The following is a 12,191-nucleotide window of genomic DNA, read 5'->3' as shown; positions in this document are numbered from 1 at the left end:
ATGTCCAGTGGTCAGGGATTGTGAGAGTTGGAGTCCAATAGCATTTGGAGCAACACAGACTCTTTACCCCTGTAATACAGGAACTTGCAGCCCTGGGTCTGGTAAGTGCCTGGACAAAAAATGCTATTGTAATACATAGCACCTTCAGTTTCATCATGGAAGAAAGGCAAGATATTAATGCAACAGATGAATAATAATTTACAAGAATTTACTACGTAGTTTCTAAAAGGTCAAGCTAGCTACAAGGCCAATTCTGAATGCAAATGATCTCTGAACCATTGCTTTACCACTATTTGCATTTATTTACACACATGCAGGATGAACACAGATGGAAACACTCAACTTAAACAGGCTGTTTCCAGTCTGCCTCACATTGCAAGCCTATTCCTCATGTCACACACAGAGACCTTGATTACATTTGGTTGGGAAGAGGATGTTTGCTAGCCCTTCAGAAGGCCAGATATTGAGATTCACAGCCAGCTATTTAGTTCCCATGACAACATATAACCTGCAATTTGTCTAGCAATAGATCATGCCAGGCTCGACCTGGACAACTGGCTTGACTACTTCAGCAGTCCTATTCTTCTCTAGATCTCAAACATAAACCCATACTTGGAAAGTACTTTGGAGGTCACCTAGTTCAATTCCCTGCTCAGAATAATATGGTCACACAAGTAGAGAGGGAACAGTAGATATGAGGCCAAGGTGGTTCAGGAAATGATTTGCTAATGGATGGGTCTCATGGCTCAAAGTGTTTCTTCAAAGCCCTCAAAGCCTTGTTTATAAGATGCACTTGTTCGCTTACAAAACAGTTGTCCGAAATAAAACAAAGTAATGTGCTGTTACCTTACAGGTACGGTGTCACTCATATCCCTGGCTGTGCTTTCGTATGAACGCTATTGCACCATGATGGGTACAACTGAAGCTGATGCCACAAACTACAAGAAAGTATGGCTGGGAATCTTCGTGTCCTGGATGTATTCTTTATTCTGGACCTTGCCACCACTTTTTGGATGGAGTAGCTATGGACCAGAAGGACCAGGCACAACATGTTCAGTTAACTGGCATTCACGGGATGCTAACAATGTATCTTACATAATTTGCCTCTTCGTCTTTTGCCTTGTCCTTCCTTTTATCGTTATTGTTTACTGCTATGGGAAGCTGCTGTGTGCCATAAAGCAGGTGAGTGGATTTTCCAATCTTTTTGACAGAGTGTCAGTGTGTTGTGTTGCATGCAATGGCAAGTCAAAGTCCGATCAAGGTACATACAGGTCCCACTTACTGAACACAATGCTTTCCCTGGAATTCATTCATTAGATGAGCATTTGTATGAGTCCACAGTTTCCACTGATTTCTATAGGATCATTTCTCATATAGGATTTGTCCAGTCTCCCTACCCCCCTCTCTCCATGGTTTCTTCCTGAAATGACTGCAGCCAACTAGCAAAAGAGAGGCAAAGGAAAAACTGATTTGTGGATTTTTGTAAACAATCAGGGAATTAGCCGGACCTGTGTGTACATGGCAGAAACAACCAGGACCTTGGACAGCTCCAAAGGGGCTCTGAAACATTTTCCTCCAAAGATGCTTATCTAAGTGGAGAACTAGATCCTAGTGAAGTTTGGCAAACGCAAGTCAAAGTCAGATCAAAATAGGCTGGAGTGCAGTAGACTACTTCCCTGGAGGTAATGGCTGGGTGGTTAAAGGGCCCTAATCTTATTTTACAGAACAGTATTTGACTTCTGTAAGGCTGGGGAGAAAGAGGTACTGCAGCGGACTCATCCTCTGAGTCAAAGGTGGTGGCAGTTCTGTTCCCTTGAAAGGAAATGGCATTTCCAGTAGTCCGAGTCAGATGAACATTTTCCTTTTGCTGAAGATGCACCATGAAAGCAAATGATTTATTTGAAATAAGAGTCGTTATACGGTGAGCAAACTAAAATTAAACACTAAAAGGGCAAATGTAAAGATAAGATTGAGTCAGTGTTGGAGCAAGTAAATATGTTAACATAATAATAATACCTGAAGGAGCGTCTCCACTCCCATCGTTCTGCCTGGACACTGAGGTCCAGTGCCAAGGGACTTCTGGCGGTTCCCTCGCTGCAAGAAGCCAAGATACAGGGAACCAGGCAGAGGGCTTTCTTGGTAGTGGCACCCTCCCTGTGGAACGCCCTCCCATCAGAAGTCAAAGAGAAGAACAACTACCAAACTTTTAGAAGACCTCTGAAGGCAGCCCTGTTTAGGGAAGCTTTTAATGTTTAATAGGTTATTGTATTTTAATATTCTGTTGGAAGCCACACAGAGTGGCTGGGGAAACCCAGCCAGATGGGCGGGGTATAAATAATAAATTATTATTATTATTATTATTATTATTATTATTAGCCCATTTACAAGTATTGAGACTAAGAGTCTATAAAGTAAACTTGATTAAAAAGCAATTCTCTCCCCAACCCGCCCCCCCCAAACAATAATTCCACAAACAATAACCACTGTGGACAGGTCAGTAAACTTTAAAGGCAAATTATTGCCAATTTCATGGAAAAGTCATGATTTAGAATAAAGGATAGAGCAACATCAAGAAGAATAGGTGTAATGCTGTGGAAACATTTAAATTGTGTGGAAGATCACATAAAATGTGAAAATCAGCCAGAAAGGAAGCATTGGGAAGATGGACTAAAGAGCTGTCCTAATGCAGCCACAATCTTCCCTCACCCCTAGTCATATTTTTTTCTACATTAAATAGCCCTCTACTGTTTGATCAACTTCCACTTTGACTCCCCACCCTCATTTTGTTGCAAATTGAATTCATCAGAATTCATGGCCTTTTCAATTACCTTCATTTAGTACTTTTTGCAAATGCCTTCTCTTATTTCATAGCAAGCCACCTTAACTTTGCTGTTGTAACCATAGTGAAATTGACTTGATCCAGTTTGGTATTTTGTTTGTTTTCAATTGGTGAAATGACACACTTCACTGAAGCCTTCAACATGAGTTTATAAATAGCCTTCATATCTCCTGACGTGATGTGCCGCTTGTATATGTGCATCTTTGCTTCCTTTTAACTTTACCATTTCATATCTGAGTAATTTCCCCCATAAAATATAAATACAATGGATCTGGATTGTTTACACAAGGTTGCCACCCACTCACATAGATATTGAATCCTTTGCAATGGTTGCTGCTGTTACAAGTGGTTTGACAAAACTTAACCCCTTACAATGGCTCTTGATGCTACTTATGAAAGTGGTGGAAATGAATTCAAGATTCTTATTGCGTGGCTCAGAGGTGGAAGGATGAGTGCAGGTGGGGGAATCTCATCATGGAAAGATGAACAACAGCACATCTTCATTTGTTTTGAGATCCATGTGTAAATCCTACTTTGCAGAAGAGATTCTGGGCACTCTTCAAGTAATGGATCCTGTTTGCACAGTGGAGCTCCCCCACCTTTGCTCTGCCATACACCACTTTAAAAAGTTATGGGGTTCCGCAATGCACCAGAGCAGATTGGGGGGGGCATGGGGAGGAGCAGAGGGAAAGTTATGTTGCACAAGCACAAATACTTGCACTGAAGGGACATGTTAATTGGATACTGCCCTCCCATTCAAATTTCCTTTCCCACATTCTCGTGGAGTGGGGTGGGAGGGCCAAGCGAAATCACCTCCTGATTTCATCCTATCTGCTCTGGCCTACTAGCATTCTCCATCCCTCTATGTGCTGAGCTTAGCTTCTTTCGTAGCTTAGATCCAGCATTTGTTCATGACAACCACTTTATAATGTCAAAGAGAGAATGGTAAAATGCTCTGCGCACAGAAAAAGGCAACAGAAATGGAGGTGCTCTTAATAATTATGTGATGTGTGGCCCATATACTTTTTAACAAAAAGAGCTTCTGAAGCTGTGTGCCACTGTTTGATGCTGTTCCAAGGGAGACTGAAGTTTGCCCGGCTGCCAGCCAGTGGGCTGGGGGCCTGCGAATTGCCCCTCATTCCCAGGTCACATCTCAACAGCTGGGACCTGCTCAGACAACAGTAGCCCCGCTGTTGAACAGAGCTTGGAACAGGGATAACTTACACCACTTTTACATCAACAAGCTGACATTCCAACAGCTTCTTATATTTAGGATTGCCCCACCTGGTATATTTGAGGTTCCAGTCAAAGGAAGCCCACGAGCATTCTGTCAGGGGAAGCAGCTGAAAAGCAGTCATCCATTTGTCTGATTATTAGTTTGGTGATGTTTATTAATTTTGTATAAAAACATCAGTGTATGCATGTGAGCTGAAAAGGAACACACGTACAAACACACCATCTTTTACTCTCCACCCACACTACAACAAAAGAAGCTGCAAGCATGCTGTGCTCCCAGGGATTGTCTGGCAATGGCACATGAGCAAAGTCAAATGCAAAGCAGAACAATTTTCTGCATATTTGCTGAATGCTGTGTGGAGGAGGCAGGCTGCAAGACACATAATGGAAAGCAGAAGATTCATGGGTTGGAAAATATGTGTGTCTGTGTGTGTGTGTGTGTGAGAGAGAGAGACTGCACTGAAGTGCATCAGCTATAGATTTTTTGAGTTACATTCATTTTAAAGGAACACCCAATGGCTTACTATGGGAGGTGGGAGAACCCAAAGACTAGCAACTAAATAGAATTGTAGAGTTCATACCATTGAAGGTTCTAGGGGGCTGAAAAACATGCCCAAGCATCACCCTCTGGAAAAGTCTGTCCAGTTATGAAACAGACCAGGAACGTAGGACTGTAGGCCAAAGGATTTTCTGCAGATTGTTAGCAAGAAGCAAAAAAGGAAAAAAAAGGAAAAGATAAATGCTAACAAAATATTAAAACTGAGATAGAATAAAGAAGCTGCTTAATTGTTAATCCTGTTCACACAGTTGTGCAATTACAGGAATGAAAATACTTGTATCAATCAATTAACCTCTCATGCATAAATTGCAAAGAGGTTTACCTCATTGCCTTCCAAATTAACAAAATCCCTCTTTGGGAACCACGGTTTTGAAAATGAAAAATAAAAATAGATCAATTGTTTGTTAAGTGATCAGCATGCTGACAAGCTCTTGTTCTACTTTTCTTTTTATAATTGAGGCCCTAAAAATAAACACATTTCTGCCTTATGGAGAGTTTTAGTGGTTCAGCTGCTCAGGGGATTGTCCTTGGTAAATGAAGCTGAAAAGTCGCTATGTGGCTCATTTCACATGGTGACATATGAGAAACGGTAGATGGGAGCTGTACCCTAAATGGGCCAGGGCCCATCCCCCAGGCTCTGAAAAGACACAGCTGCTTTTCTGAGGTGAAGAAAGGAAAAGGAGGGATACAGGCAGAGGATGGAGACTTCCTGATGCTGCTTCGCACAATGCAGACCTACAAGGTATGATACATCAGGTGGGCCTAGATTCATGTTTTTTTCTATTCCCTTCAGCAGGGCAACATTATATCTGCAAGGCCCAGGGGTTTGAGGTGGTTGTTGTTTTAGTTTCTGCAAGCTTTGGGATTTATTCCATTTTGCCAGTACTTCTCTCTTGAGTGTATGGTGCCATACTCAAAGAACCGAGTTTGCTATTTGTGTATAAGATGATGATTGAAGTAACATGACCAAATAGCAGTTGGGAGCGTGAGCAGCACTAACAGTAAAGGGGATGAATACTTTACCTCAGTTTCCATGTCTCCATTGTTAGAAGAGTTACTTGAGTAACGCAGAGAGAAAATCCTGGTAGATGTTTACTGGACAAACTGAACAAAACTGTATGTCACTTAAGCAGAAAGAAATAGAGGGTTTTTTATTTTTTTGACAAGCATTGCTCAGAGCAGGAAGACATTCAACTAAACATCTGCAAGAAAACTCCCTCACAGCTAGACAGCCTATCAGAGCATGCACTACCTCACGAAAGATCATGCCATCTTCCGTCCCTGCTTGCTATGCAACACTGCCACCCTCTTGGCTCATTGACTTACTGACAACAGAATTATCCCTTAAGTTACACACTGAATGATCTCTGCTGTTGCACCTCCAACACCCAAGCCACAAATCTCCAGAATGCCCCACCAACTTTATACCCTGCAACTGAAGAGCCTTTTTTGTTTTTTAAGGGCTGCTTCTAGCTTCTTAAGGATGCACTCAAAGATTTACTTTACTGACAACTAACAAAGCATTGGTTTGTGAAATTATGGATTTCTGAGTGCCATTCTCCCTCTGCATGTGCCGCTACACTGAGCAAGACCTATTACTTAGAGGCAAAGGCCACAGTCCTATGGGAATCACACATTAGTCACCTGTAACCTGGAGTTGGAGTGCTTTTCTCTTGCCAAATGTGTGGGAAGGATTAGAGTCTAGTTACTATTAAGGGAACAGAGGAAAGAGCTACACCGGGCAATTTCGGCAATTTCCTATGCAGCTGACAGCAACTATTGTGCTCCAGCTACTTACCTCTCATTTGCTATTTGCTGCCCAGGATCAGGTGCCGACATTTGTGCACACAGCTGCCTTATCCTCTTTTCCCTGGTTCTTGAGTATCAAAACAAAACATTTGAAATAATAATAATAATAATAATAATAATAATAATAATAATGGAGCAGGAGGAAGGGAGAGATAGATAGAAGAGATAGTTACTGGAAAGGGTGCAGAAAAAGACAACCAAAATGGTCAGGAGACTGAAACACCCTTCCTTTGAGGAAAGTTTGATGCTTTTTAGTTCAGCAGAAAGGTGAGTAGATGGAGATGCACGTGGCATGAAGAAAGCAGGTAAGGATACATTTTCTCTCCTCTCTCATAATAGTGGGGCCTGCTGTCATCCCCCCCCCAAAAAAAAAACAGAAGTACTGTCGTATCTTGGAAGTCAAACGGAATCCATTCCGGAAGTCTGTTTGACTTCCAAAACGTTCGGAAACCAAAGAGCGGCTTCTGATTGGTTGCAGGAGTGTCCTGCAGCCAATCGGAAGCTGCTGAAGCCACGCCAGGCGTTCGGCTTCTGAAAATCATTTGAACACCGGAACGCTCACTTTCAGGTTTCGATCGTTCAGGAGCCGATTTGTTCGGGAGCCAAGGCATTTGGGATTCAAGGTACGACTGTACTTATGCACACAACACATGGTTCCCTTATGGTAGTATACCCTCCAAGTGTCCTGATTTTCCAGAGACAGTCCTGGAATTATGAAAGCCATCTTGGCTTTTGATTTGATCCCAGAAGGAGGATGAGCTGGCATTTGTCCCAAGCGAGAGAGGTGGCGGCAGTTGCGAGGGAGCATCCTGTTGCCATTGCCTCTCCATGGCAACCACTGTCAGCCTCCTCTCTTGGGCAGTTCATAGCGGCTGCTGGATCGTGGGCAAGGAGGAGGAGAGGCTACTGCCACTGAGGCCCAGCTCTGAAGGCAAGGCCGTCCTGGGTGGGAAGAAAGGGGGAGCGCAGCACAAATTAAACCAACACTATCTTCTTCCATACATTTAATCTTGCATTCATAAAATGCTTTACGAAAGAAGCCTAAACTGCCTCAATTAACAGTATCGTTTATTGCAAGCATTCATGGTTTAGTTTCAGAGCTGAACTAGTGTACTCCTAGAAAATTTCAAGAGATTAACACACAGTTGATGTCCTGCCAATACTTTGATGCTCATGGATTCCTTTGTAGTAGGTAAAGTAGCCTTCCTGAACTTTGCATCTCAATTTATTCTCTAAATCTGGCATTTGCATGAACATGAGAAATTACTTAAAATGCTTCAGCAACAGATATCAGGGTAGTTGTTTTAAACCAATTGACAATTAAATTTCATGAGTGTTTGCTTTACAGGGATTGAATTCACACGCGTGTTTTCATTACCAGTGATTGCAGCTTTGATTTGAACAATCCGTTCTACACCTCATCCTCCTTCTGCTGGCTGTTCTGCAGGCAGTGGGCTGCTCAGTGATAGGCAAATGCCAGTGGAAGGCACCTCGAGGGGTAGAATTATCCCTTTGGTGTCTCCCCTTTTGGGATGCCATTGAGGTCAAGGAGTGCACCCAGATAGTGGCACACGGATGGTGGAAGGACCCTGAGGGAGAGGCAGGGAAGAGAAGATCCGCCAGTATGCAGTGGAATTCCTCCTCCTCCTCCAAAACAATGACAGTCTGGAAGTGACCATTGTTGCCATAGAAATCTTTAGAGATGTATCTGAAGTGTATTATGGTGCTTATATTGAGCATGTGCATAGCATGTGGTGAATGTTGTGCATAAACACACAGGCATATACTCTCCTGTGGAATTGTGGAGTTTTTCTTACTATCAGAGATTTGCCCCTTTAATCCAGAAGTATTGTCAAGCATCCAGTTTGAATTGAATTTAAATTTCATTCTTAAACTGGACAGTTCAGATACTTCTGGAATATTTAAAGGGGTTGTTGCTCCCCCAAAGACAGCAATATGGGAGAGGCAGCTTTTCCTGGTACTCCAATGGCAAGAAATGGCCCTCTGTGCAGTTGGAGGAACTTCAGCTACACCCAAACACCCTTTGTGCAGCTTGAAGTGACATGGCTGACATGAATGGAGTCATGTGGTAACCACTTTACAAATATGGTTTGGCATAAAAAGTGGGACTGCTTTCACACCTCTGCACCTAAGCAGCAATGGGTATGGCTTCTATAGTGACAGTTGCAATGGCATACATTCAGCCAGGGCCGGCCCACTCATGAGGCGAGGTGAGGTGACCACCTCAGGTAGCAAGATCCATAAGGGCAGCAGATCCCAATGTAGATCTTTATTCTTGCTTCTTCCCTGGTGGGGAGAGGGCGGCCATTTTGTGGTTTGTCTCAGGTGCCAAAATGTCTTGGGCTGACCCTGCATTCAGCATTGCTTTTTAAAACAAACAAACAAACAAACAAACAAACAAACAAACAAACAATCAATTTTGGGTGTTTGCACTGAAACACCCACCCACAAAAGCCAAATAGAACTCAGCTTAAGGTTCATTTTCAAAATTTTAAATGTAAATAGCTGCAACATTCTATTCTTAATTTCATTAATATTTTTAAGTCCCTTCTCTGCCTCATATACTTTGAGTTTGTTTGCTAATGAAGACACGGAGTTTTGGTCATAATTTTCTTGCTTTCCCTCAGCTGAATTTAACTTCTGCATTGTCAAAGGTTTGGACACAGAGGCTTGAATTTTAAGCTGGTCATTTTCTGCTAACTGTCCCCTCCACTAACATTGCCTCCTGTATCCTATTCCAAATCATTACTAAGTGTCCCCCATCCCTCAGAGGAAAAGGGGAGCAGGAAGTGTCTTTTCCATGGATGGAACTTTGTTCTGCCACTGATGGGAAGTTGGGATCCAAACCAAGGGCTCCACTATGCTGCACACTTTTCAAAGCATAAACTTAGAGGAAACAAATCTTCCTCTCCATCTGAAACTCCAATATCTTTTCTGCATCCAATCTGAAACATTAATTGACTGATTTAAAAGACATAATCCTAGACTGGAACGATTTATCTATAAGCAGCAATTTGTCTTGCTTGACAAGATTGTTGGCTGCTTATAAATACAGAAATTGTGTCTATTTTTTCAGAAGCAAACAGCTCATTTTATCTTTATTTCACTTTAGTTGCAAACTTTAGGACTCTGTCATCCAGTGGTCTGATGCAGAATAATTTCCTGCAAGTGACTCCCTGGGAATACTAGATCAGACTAGATTACATTCATGCTATAATATATACTCTCTAAAATGTTCAGAGAGAAGTAAATTGGTTTCATATACTTTCAGATAAAAAGCTCATATTTTAAATTGTCCATTGGATTTTTGCTTTGCGTTGAGGAAAAGGCTGGAATTAAAATCTATCTATCTATCTATCTATCTATCTATCTATCTATCTATCTATCTATCTATCTATCTTACTGGCTTGCCCCATCCACTTTGGGCAGCTTCCAAACATATATAAAAACATAGCAAAACATTAAACATTGAATAGCTTCCCTATACAGGGCTGCCTTCAGACGTCTTTTAAAGGTTATGTAATTACTCATCTCCTTGACATCTTCTGGGAGGGCGTTCCACAGGGAGGGTGCCACTACTGAGAAGGCGCTCAGCTTGGTTACCTGTAACTTTACTTCTCACAGTGAGGGAACTGCCAGAAGGTCCTCAGACGAGGAACTCAGTGTTCAGGCTGAACAATGGAGGTGGGTGGGTGGGTGGAGAGGAGACAATCTTTGAGGTATACTGGGCCGAGGCCATATAGGGCTTTAAAGGTCAGAACCAACACTTTGAACTGTCTTTGGAAACGTACTGGGAGACAATGTAGGTCTTTCAGGACCAGTGTTATATGGTTCTGGCGGCCACTCCCAGTCACCAGTCTAGCTGCTGCATTCTGGATTAGTTGTAGTTTCTGAGTCACCTTCAAAGGTAGTCCCATGTAGGGCGAATTGCAGTAATCCAAGCGGGAGATAACCAGAGCATGTACCACTCTGGCGAGACAGGCTGGATCTAGACACATCAAAGAAGCGTTTCAGGTAAACGCGTTGCAAACTTTGTATGAGAAACCGGGTTCGCAAAAATGGAACTCCACAGCTCCATCTGGTGTCACAGTATTAGAATGCATAAACAACACATACAGTATAATGCACTTTTTCTTTGCCAATGTTAGCTGAGTCCACAGTGTGCAGGCTGGTAGGGTCTCAGCCGATGTACCAGACAGAGCTGGTAGACTTTAAATGCATACTTTAAAACTAGGCAGAATTCCCCCCCCCTCCTTTCAACAATCATATTAATTCAAATTCTTTTAAAAACGAATAACCTCACATTCTATAAAAAGCCACAAAATCAGTTCCCCTTAATCCCCATTGCAGACGACATCCAGCTTTAATTACACTGCAGGGAGCACATTATGTCAACGGGGGCAGGACTTGGTATATTGTGTCCGATGTGGCGAAAGAAAAGGTGAAACTGGCAGGGTGCACCCAGTGCCTGCATTCTTTGCTTTCTGCATACTGTTTCCGACGCCTTCAAATCCCTTTCTATTTTTACCTTATAATATTTCACTAATCTGCTGCCTAGGGAAGGGTGAAACTACAGCTAATAGATGGGAAGTGACAGACACACACAATGCATTCAGTGATGAAGGACCCTGGGTCAACCTGGATGGGTCCAGGTGGGATGAGAGAATGCTCGGCATTAATCTGGTGGCATCCTTCCTAGGAGTCCAAAGAACAGGCAACAACATGACTTCTACCTGGCAATTTATAGCACTATGGTGCAGCTGTCAGGAAGGAAAGAGGAGCCCTCAAACTACACCTACAAGAACAGAGCCTTACTAAATTGTAGCCTAATGGAAACTAAGAAAAAGCAAACCCTTCAACATATATAATGTTTACACACAAATATTCACACATCCTGGGCACGTATGCACCTGGCAGTTGGTGATGGGAACAATTCACCATTGATCCAGTACACCAGACCCAGGAATAATTTGAGGATGTGTCTATGCAACCTTACTCCTCTTCAGCCAGTACAATACACTGTTCACAGAATATGTGGATTTTGGTGGGGAAAGTGGTGTGCGATCAGTGCCCCAGCTCTGCCCTCTACTGTCATTGTTTCTGTCACCCTTGACTTATGGAAAGTAATGTGTGACGTGCAGATCTTCCTGTATCTGCAGAGGTTTCCTACACATTTCGGAATCTGCTCCACAGTCAGGGCTGTCTTTACCCGGGGGTGCAAGGGGTGCGGGGCACCTGGGCATCAAATTCTGGGGGGTGCCAGGCACCCGCCACTGAAGTCGCCTAAGCTCTTAACTATCTACCTGTTAAGAAATAATAAATAATTTTGATCAAGCTAGAAAAACAAAATACATATATACCTAGGTATTACCAAAATGTATGCCTACTGTTTCACTAAAGGACTTTTGACTTTGTGCACTCATTTACCAAAGACGCGCCATGCTTGTCATTCACAATGACGGCACTTGTCATTCTCAATGGTGCCATGCACGCGAAATCAACTAAATTTGGGGTTGCTGGGTGGATATTTGCACCCCGGCGGTGCATATGATAAGACGGCCCTGTCCACAGTCATTCTCTATGAACTGAGAGGGATGGAAACAACAGCTGGGGGGGGGGTGCAATGCACACAAATCTAGCACACTTCCCCACACTGGCCCCTCACATATTTTGTGAAAGTAATGGTCACATACTCACCATACATTTAAAGTGCTAGGATACGCCTTT

General features: G+C 42.8%; 1 protein-coding gene across 1 annotated transcript in view; it reads left to right on the top strand.

The window, feature by feature from the left end:
• LOC309341784 (vertebrate ancient opsin-like) overlaps nt 1-12,191 on the top strand; it is a 105,275-nt gene that overhangs the window by 14,534 nt on the left and 78,550 nt on the right. Inside the window, exon 2 of the mRNA XM_081861619.1 lies at nt 854-1,182. Coding sequence (XP_081717745.1) covers nt 854-1,182 — 329 coding nt within the window. The remainder of the gene's footprint in view (nt 1-853; nt 1,183-12,191) is intronic.

The sequence above is a fragment of the Podarcis erhardii genome, assembly GCF_964252035.2.
Source record: "Podarcis erhardii genome assembly, chromosome: 5".
In the NCBI taxonomy this organism is placed as follows: domain Eukaryota; kingdom Metazoa; phylum Chordata; class Lepidosauria; order Squamata; family Lacertidae; genus Podarcis; species Podarcis erhardii.
This window is presented reverse-complemented; position numbering and strand designations above follow the sequence as displayed.